Consider the following 9,295-nt stretch of genomic DNA (forward strand, 5'->3'; position numbering starts at 1 on the left):
TGAGGATCCCCGTAAACATATGAAGTTACAAATGCTGACAAGAAACTCATTGAAAAGCAACTCTATGAAACAGAAAGAAAGTTGACAAGAGCCAAAGAAATGACAAGCGCATTGGAAAGAGAGAAGGGAAGATGGCTCCTTACTATTCAACGTTATAAGAGTGCACTCAAGAATCTTGTTGGTGATATTTTACTCACAGCTTCCTTCATCAGTTATGCTGGTCCATTTACTCCAACCTATAGAAAGGAACTCATCAACTTCTGGATTAAGGAAATTTCAGATCATGGATTTGCTGTTAGTCCAGACTATAGCATTGACAAGGTGTTATCCAAAGCCACTACCATTAGGGATTGGACAGGAAATGGATTACCATTTGATAACTTCTCAGTTGAAAATGGTGTTTTGGTCATGAACGATAACAAGAAATGGCCATTGATGATTGACCCTCAAGGACAGGCAAAGAATTGGATTAAGAAATTCTTTGGATATGATAAGAGTACATCATTGGAGAATGCAAAAATATATGTTACATCACTCAAAGATCCTAAACTTATGAAAGTTATGGAGCTAGCCATCAAGAATGGTGTCCCTGTACTTTTGGAAGATATTCTAGAATCTCTTGACCCATGTCTTACTCCTATTATTAAGAAATCAATTGAAACCATATCTGGTAGAGATGTATTAAGACTAGGAGACAAAGTACTAGACTATAATCACAACTTTAAACTGTTTTTGACAACTAAATTGTCTAACCCAAGATACTCTCCAGAAGTTGTCTCAAATATTTCAATTATCAACTTTACTGTTACTGCCCAAGGATTAGAAGATCAATTATTGGCTATTTTGGTAAAGAAGGAAAAACCTGAACTAGAAGACCAAAAGACAAGTACTGCATTAGCTGTAGCAGCTGCCAACAAACAATTAGAAATCTTACAAGCAGATATTCTTCGTGCATTATTGAGTGACCAAAGTGAGGAATTGTTAGAGAATGAAGTATTGATTACCAAACTCCAACAATCAAAGAAGACAAGTGAAGAAGTTACTGTTAAACTTGAATTATCTCAAGAAACAGAAAAGAAGATTGATAACGCAAGAAATCAATATAGAGAAGCTGCTAGAAGAGCATCTATTTTATACTTTGCTCTTTACGACATTGGTCAAATTGATGTTATGTATCAACATTCTTTAGATTCATATATTGAACTCTACAAGAAGAGTATTGATAACAGTCCAAAACCAAAGAGATCTGATCAACAAATTCAACAAAGAATTGAAATGTTGAACGAATACCATACTTATGAGTTCTATAAGAAGGTATGTCAAGGATTGTTTGAAAAGCACAAACTTCTCTTCATTTTCCATCTCTGTGCCAAGATTCTTCAAAGTGATGGATTACTTAATTCTGAAGAATATGACTTTTTCTTGAAGGGAGCTCAATCTCTTGAAAAGGAGACATCAAATCCTCTAAAGAGTTGGTTACCTCAACAAGCATGGGAAGCAATATCAGATATGGATAGAATTGTACCATTCTTCCATGGCATTGCTAGATCATTTGAAGAAGATGGTGATGACTGGAGAGTGTGGTTCCTTTCAGATCAACCAGAAAATGATCATCTTCCTTCAGAATGGCAAACAAAGGTTGATGATTGGACAAAGATGTTAATTGTTAGATGTGCTAGACCAGATAGATTAATTAATATGATCAAATCATTTATTGTTTCAAGAATGGGATCTGATAAGTATATCAAACCTCCACAACTTGATATTACATCTGTTTATGAGAATGATTCTGATTGCTTGACTCCAATTATTTTCACATTGGCCCAAAATGTAAATCCACAAGAGCAAATTATCAAGATTGCAACAGAAAAGGGTATCAAGATCAATATTTTCTCACTCGGTAGAGGACAAGAGCATTGCATTGAAGATGCTTTGAATAAGGCTGCAAGAAATGGTGAGTGGGTATTCCTTGCCAATTGTCATTTGATTGTAAATTGGCTTCCTAAGCTAGATGAAAAACTTGAAACACTTCTAAAGAGAGATGAGGATGGTACTAATTCTAAGATTCATCCAAACTTTAGACTTTGGTTATCAAGCAAACCACATCCAAAATTCCCAATAAGCTTATTGCATAGATCAACAAAGGTAGCAGCAGAGTCACCAACAGGTCTTGTTGCAAATATGACCAGATTATTCAAATCTATTTCTCCTCAACAATTCCAACTTGAGGGTTCAGCTAAACCAGTAGAGTATAGAAGATTATTATTTGCGTTGGCCTATTTCCACAGTGTTGTAGTTGAAAGAGGTAAATTTGGAAGTATGGGATGGTCATCAAACTATGACTTTAATGATTCTGATTTTGAATCAGCTTTGAGAGTGATGAATAACTTACTTCATAAGCATCCAAGAATTCATTTCGATGCCCTTAGATATATGATTGTTAACATTTGTTATGGAGGTAGAGTAACTGATGAAGTGGACAAGAAGATTTTAGATACTTACTCTAGACAATTCTTCAATGATTTGTTGCTTGATATGAATGATTTCCCATTATCTTTGAATGATGAAAGATATTTTGTTCCTGGAAAGAATGTACTTTCAAAGTTTGTTGTAAACTCTAGTAATATTCCAAACACAACAACTGATCCAACTCTTGATCATGCTGTGTTCATGAAGTTTATTAGGGAAGGAATGCCCCAAAATGATACACCAGGTGCATTTGGTCAAACTGCTAATGCTTTTGTCACAAGCCAAATTGAAATTGCCAATAATTTGTTGAATGGTTTATTGAAGATTACACCACAAACAGTTCAAGTTGGATCAAACAATATTTATCTCAAGATACAACAAGATATTCAGAATCTTGTTTCAATCTTGAAGGAAATCCCTGAAGAAATTAATTCTTCCAAGATTCCAGAGTTTGATTATCATCATCCTCTTTTAGTTGTACTTGCTCAAGAGTGTGAAAGATACAATGCTTTGATTCAATTGGTTAGAAAGACTGTTGAACAATTGCTTAAAGCTGCTAGAGGCTTTAGTGCCATGGATTTAGTATTGGAGGATTTATTCCATGATATCAAGTCGAATAAGGTCCCAGCCAAGTGGCTCACTGCTTATCCATCAACAAAATCACTTTCTTCTTGGATTGTTGATTTGAATAAGAGGGTTACTTTCTTCAGAGAATGGGCCACAACAAATGTTGAACCAGCTGTTTTTTGGTTGTCTGCCTTTACCCATCCTCAAGGTTTCTTGACTGCAGTCAAACAAATTTCTGCCAGAAGATTCAACGATGTTGATAAATCAGTTGAGAAATTAGATTTTGAATTCCAATTTACTGGCAAAGATGTCTCACAAATCTCAGAAGGTGCCAAAGAAGGTGTTTATATTTACGGCCTTATTTTAGAAGGAGCTGGATGGGAAGCCTCATCTCAAAGTTTGACAGAACCTCGACCTTTACAATTGAGAATTGATTTACCTGTTGTACATATTAGACCAGTTCCACAAGAAGAGTTGAAGAAGTACTCTAATTCTAATAATTACTTCAAAGCTCCTGTTTACATGTCACCAATGAGATCTGGAATAAGTACTATGGTCTGCTATTTCGATTTGAAGATTAAGCAACAATCAATTCCAACAACCTCAGCAATGTTCATTAATGCTCAACTCCCAGATGATAAGCAAATTGATAGATCCAATCCATTAGGAGGAGTAATTACATATTCTGATCATTTTGTGAAGAGAGGTACAGCCTTGTTATTACAAGATTAAAAATATTTATTTACAAATAAATAATAAGTTTACAATTAATGTTTTCTTGGTGATTGTCTTATAAAAGATAATTGAGATGAAGATCCAAGTCTTGGTGAAGTTCCTAATCTTGTTGTTGCGTATGGATCAGTAATGGTTGGATTTACTTGACTCAATCTCTCTGCAAAACTTGAACCCATCAAATTTGAATGAGTTGGAAGAGAAGATGATAAACCATCATCTAATTGACGTGGACTTGGAATTGGAATACATGTTGGTTTTGGTGAAAAGCTTGACTTTCTCTGTGGTGAAGTATAATCAGTTGTTCCTCTCGGAGTTGTAGATCCTCTGAGTGGGCTTGATGAAGGATTCAAATTGTTAACAGCAACTCCTGGAATATTAACTGGTGGTTGAGATGAAGGTGGAAGAGAGTGAGATCTTCTACTTCTTTCAATTAAATCTTCAGCTGATCCTGTTGGTATCAACTTTGATTTAATATTTTGATTAAATTCTCTTTCAGATGAAATTTCCAAATCAAATTCATCTTGCATCTTTTGTGAATCCATTTCTTTTCTCTTTTCCATTTCACGTTTAATCTTTTGTTCTAAAATAAAGTTTTCACTTTCCAATCTTGAGTATTCCTTTAATAATTTCAAATTCTTTTGTCTATAATTATCACCATCAGAAGCTAATCTCTTTTGTTCCTTGTTAAGAATTTCAACTTGTTCACTCAATTTTTGTACAATATCAGTCTTATTTTCATTGTTGAGATTTTGTAAAATATTTTGAACTCCTTGCAAAACTTCACTTCTTTCCTTTTCAATTTGTTTTTCAATTTCACTATTATAATAATAATATATTAAATAATATTTTAAATCATTTAATATTTAAATAATAATAACAACTTACTATTTTTCACTCAAAACAGATTCTAATTGTTTTCTCAATTGAGTAACAATATATTCCTTATCTTGTTTTAATTTACTTTCAATAAAAATTTTTTCTTGTTGAACCTTTTCAAGTTTCTTTTGTAAAGTATTTGTTAACAATTCTTCTTCTTCTTCAACTTGTTTAACAAGTGTTTCTTTTTCCTTCTTTAATCGATTTAATTTCTTCATCAATTTATTTGTTATTAATTCTTCTTCCTCTTCAACTTGTAATTGCTTTTAATATTTGTTATTATTATTATGATGATGATGATTATTGTTATTGTAATATATAAGAGTAATAATAATAATAATAATACGGAATATATTATCATCATGTTAAGAAAATAAATAACAATATAAAATACATACAAGGTTAGTATTTGCATTTTGTAATTTTTCAATCTTTGATTTTAATTTAATATTATCATTTTCTAAATCTTTAATACGTTGTTTATATTGTTCAATCTCCGATAGTGGTATTGTTATATTAACAACACTACTACTAGTAGTAGTAGTAGAAGTAGTAGCAGTATGCATATTATTACTTGTTTCTTGTTGTTGTTGCATTTTTTAATAGGTTAGGTCCTAACCTTTAAAATCAACAAAGCCTAATGAGAGGAGTAATCAAAGAGAGAATCTCTCTTTTGTTAATCGATGTGTTGTAATATTACAATACATCATGTACACAGTTAAAGTGTGTTAGATCAGAGGTCATAACATCAAGCTTGTTATATTATTATATAATTTAACAAGTGTGAAAGGGTCTTTTAATGGTAAAAAAACAATTATTAATTTTAAAAATAATATTTCAAGTCAATCGGAAGTGCATAAGCGAATGATCGTGTTGATAATTACAAAATCGGATTTAGGAACGATTAAAAAATCTATTTTCAACGTCTATGTTGTCGTGTTATTTATTGATCTTGTTCATTCATTTCATCACACACTTGAGTGGATGATATGATAATTTCTTCTACTTCATATTGTTGTGATGATGATTGTTGTTGATTATCATTGAAATTTGAAATTGTTGTTGTACAACACTGTGTATCTAGTGGGGAGATAGAGGTATTATTATTATTAGTATTATTGGTATTATTAATATCACTATCATTAGATTGATGAGTTGTATTATAATGATATTGATCTGTTATTAGTATATTCTTATTAATGGAATGAATTAAAAAGTGGAGAAGTGTTTTGTATTGTCTTTCATTGGTTGGATCCAAGCTTGCAACTTCCAAATAAGGTAAAATTTCATATTGAATAAATTCCTGATAAAAAGATCTATCTAATTTACATCTATTTAATAAATCATCATATCTTAATAAAGTTTGTTGTGATGTTTTAATAACATGTTGATATTCATTCTTTAATAAATTATATGATTTAATCATGTTATTATATTTCATTTCAATTAATTCAATTTCAGATTTAATATTTGATTGAACTTGTAATAAATTATCTTGTCCATTTAATAAATAATCTAATCTTAATGTTAAATGCTTATTTGTATTATAAAGTGTCCATGATTCAATTTGTGATTTTTCATTTTGTATTTTATAATTATTTACTTGTTCTTGTAATGAACTATTTACATTCTTAATTTGATTTAATTGATTAAAATAATCTTGTCTTGTTAATCTTAATCTTTTTAATTGTTCAATAGATTCTGTTTGAATTTGTTCATATTTACATCTTAGGTGATTAATATTTTCATCATATTGTAATATTAAATGTTGATATTGTTGAATATTTGAATTTAAATCTTCAATTTCTTTACAATATTTAGAAATATCTTCTTGATATTTTAATTCTAAATTTTCATATTCTGTTTGTAAACTTTGATATTCAATCTTGGCTATTTGAATTAATTTATCACTATTATTATTAGTAGTAGAAGTATTATTAGTATTATTGTTAATAGTATTATTATTAATAGTATTAGTATTATTAATAAAATATTGTTGGTTATTTTCCTTCTTATAAATAGTCATCAGCTCTTTCATATCTCTTTGATGTTTAAGTTGTAATTGTTGATATTGAGATTGTAAAACATTTAATTCTACTTGATGGAATTCAAGTAATTCCTTATATCTAGTTTCCATATCTTGTAATTTAACATTTAAATGTGAAATTGTTTGTTGATACATTGGTATATCAATTTCCATAATAGGTGTTACTTGTTCTTTCATTGATTCTAATTGTTTTTCATTGTGTGAATGAATAACACGATCCACACAACCTTGTACAAATAATGAAATATAATCTCTATTAGTATTTTGTATTGTATTATCCATATTATTCATTGTAATAACTGTTTGTCTTAATAAATTACTAATCTTGACATTGGTATTTTCAATATGTGTTTGATATTGTACAGTTTTAGAAAGTAAATGTGGATTAACATCAATACTTATACCATTATTATTATTATGGTATTACTGGAATTGATTGTAGTTGGTGAAGATATTGTAGTACTAGTAGTAGTAACAGTAGTTGTTGTTGTATTATTACTATTGTTATTAGTAGTATTACTCTGAGAAAGCTTTTGAACTTGACTTTGAAGGAATTGATTTCTATTCTTTAAACTTTCACACTTATTTTCATTTTCCTTGATAATTTTCTTAGCTTCTTCATGCAATCGTTTAAATTCATCTTTATCCATTTCACTATTTTGTAAATCAATTCTTAACTTTCTAACTTGTTCTTCTAATTGTTGATTCTTTTCTGTTACTTGTTGATATTCTTGATTGGTAAATAAATGTTGTTGGACAATTGAACTATTAAGAGAGTTATTAGTGTTGGTAGTAGTACTAGTGGTAGTTGTAGTACCATTAATTGTAGTATTCAATTTAGAAGTATCTAAAAGGCTATTAGTATCATTAACTCCTAAACGTTTTCTCTTATTACTTTTAATCAATTCAGAATCACCCTGTGTAAATATATATCCAGTAGATGCACCATTTGTACTTGTAATAGTGGAGAGAGGTAATCTATTTGATGATGTATTGATAATAGATTTGTATGATTTAATTGGTGTATAGGAAGGTGTTGAAGTGGTAGTAGTATTACTGTTGTTGGCCATCTTTAAACGGTCAGAGATTAGGCTTGTTGAAAGTGATGATGCTGATGATTTATAATTTAATAGGGAGGCAAACGGTGAAGGGGTGGTTGATGTGGTAGTGTTGTTGTTTGATATTGTTGTTGTTGGTCCTCTACCAACAAGGTATTGATGTTGTTGTTGTGGTTGATGATGATGATCAGAGTTTGTTGCTCCTTGTTGTGAATGATAGTGGTATCGATGACTCATTTTTTTTCACCTTTAAATATTTAACGTTTAGATTTGAAAATTTTGGCGGCAAACAATTTGGAGGGAAAGTTGTGGATCTAATTCTATTGCATACCTCTGCTGTATGATAAATTCAACAATGGTTCCTTTGAGGCTTTCTATGATTTAATGAAGTTGAACTATTCGTTCATCCTGCAGTGGGTGTTATTGTTGAATGATAATGATAATGAAATTGATTTAAAATATGAAAAATAAGAAACAACAACGAAATGATGGTGCAGTGATCACTGTCAAGCCTTTGGAAAAATCTTCTCCATCCTCATCATTAACAACAACACTTGGCAATGCAAATACTAATAATAATAACAAATCAGAAAAGTTACAAACAAATATCAATGAACAACAACAACATAGTGTAAATAATCAATCAACATCATCACCTACATCAACAACAAAATCATCTACATCAACATCAACATCAACATCAACATCAACATCATTAAATAATTTAAATATAATAATACAAGCAATATTATTAAGTATATTAATATTATTTATAATAATATTCATTCCATATTATTATTCATTAGATATAATATATATAATATTACCAATTGTATTAATAATATTACCATTACTATTATTTGAAATTTATATTAAAATTAAATCCATCTATTTAGAACATGTACTTTCTGAATCTTCTAATTTTATTTATGTATTTTTATTTACATTTACATGTCTTGTATTAATATCAAGTGTTTTATTCTTTACATTTGAAACATTGGAACATTCATATTATGATCAATTTGAAGAATTTAATACAATTTCAATATTAGAAAATGATTTACAAAATGAAATATTATATCATTGTTATAATCAAAAGATTTGTTGTGAAAATGAATTAATACCATATATATCTGATCATTTAAATTCAATTACAAAATTTAGAAATCAAGAGAAATTTAAAAGAAAACATGCTTTGGAAAATATATTGGATTCTATTAGAAGAAATAAATCATTTGAAAAATTAAATGAAACTGAAATTATTCATAATAATAATTCTAATAATAATAATAATAATAATAATAATTCTAATAATAATGGTAATAATAATAATAATGGTAATATTTGTTATGAATATAAATATAAATTAAAACCAATGAATATTAAGAAATATATTAAATCACATACTTGGCATGATCATGTTCAAACTTTCTTTAAAAGATTAACAAGAGGTTTTGGTTTAACACATGATTAATTATTCATTTCTTTTCAATAATAAATAAATATATATTAAAATGGTAATATATTGTAACCGTTCTTATTT

The 9,295-nt window shown here is 29.0% G+C and overlaps 4 protein-coding genes across 4 annotated transcripts in view; 1 reads left to right on the forward strand and 3 right to left on the reverse strand.

The window, feature by feature from the left end:
• Positions 1-3,768, forward strand: part of NAEGRDRAFT_70700 (dynein-1-beta heavy chain, flagellar inner arm I1 complex) — a gene marked incomplete at both ends in the record, with an annotated part of 15,722 nt that extends 11,954 nt beyond the window's left edge. The window contains one exon of the mRNA XM_002674221.1: positions 43-3,768. Within this exon, the coding sequence (XP_002674267.1) occupies positions 43-3,768 (3,726 nt within the window). The remainder of the gene's footprint in view (positions 1-42) is intronic.
• An 887-nt stretch (positions 3,769-4,655) lies between these two features.
• NAEGRDRAFT_70701 (uncharacterized protein) lies at positions 4,656-5,243 on the reverse strand (the record flags this gene model as incomplete). Its single annotated transcript, XM_002674282.1, has 2 exons — positions 4,656-4,910; positions 5,046-5,243. The coding sequence occupies 2 exons, from the start codon at positions 5,241-5,243 to the stop codon at positions 4,656-4,658; spliced, it is 453 nt and encodes a 150-aa protein (XP_002674328.1).
• A 347-nt stretch (positions 5,244-5,590) lies between these two features.
• On the reverse strand, positions 5,591-6,976 carry NAEGRDRAFT_70702 (uncharacterized protein; the record flags this gene model as incomplete). The annotated part of the gene is made up of 1 exon (XM_002674283.1): positions 5,591-6,976. The coding sequence occupies one exon, from the start codon at positions 6,974-6,976 to the stop codon at positions 5,591-5,593; it is 1,386 nt and encodes a 461-aa protein (XP_002674329.1).
• A 116-nt stretch (positions 6,977-7,092) lies between these two features.
• Positions 7,093-7,989, reverse strand: NAEGRDRAFT_51134 (uncharacterized protein; the record flags this gene model as incomplete). Its single annotated transcript, XM_002674284.1, has 1 exon — positions 7,093-7,989. One exon carries the CDS (start codon positions 7,987-7,989, stop codon positions 7,093-7,095), a length of 897 nt encoding a protein of 298 aa, XP_002674330.1.
• Positions 7,990-9,295: the final 1,306 nt, after the last annotated feature.

The sequence above is a fragment of the Naegleria gruberi genome (genome assembly GCF_000004985.1).
Source record: "Naegleria gruberi genomic scaffold NAEGRscaffold_41, whole genome shotgun sequence".
NCBI lineage: Eukaryota > Heterolobosea > Eutetramitea > Acrasida > Naegleriidae > Naegleria > Naegleria gruberi.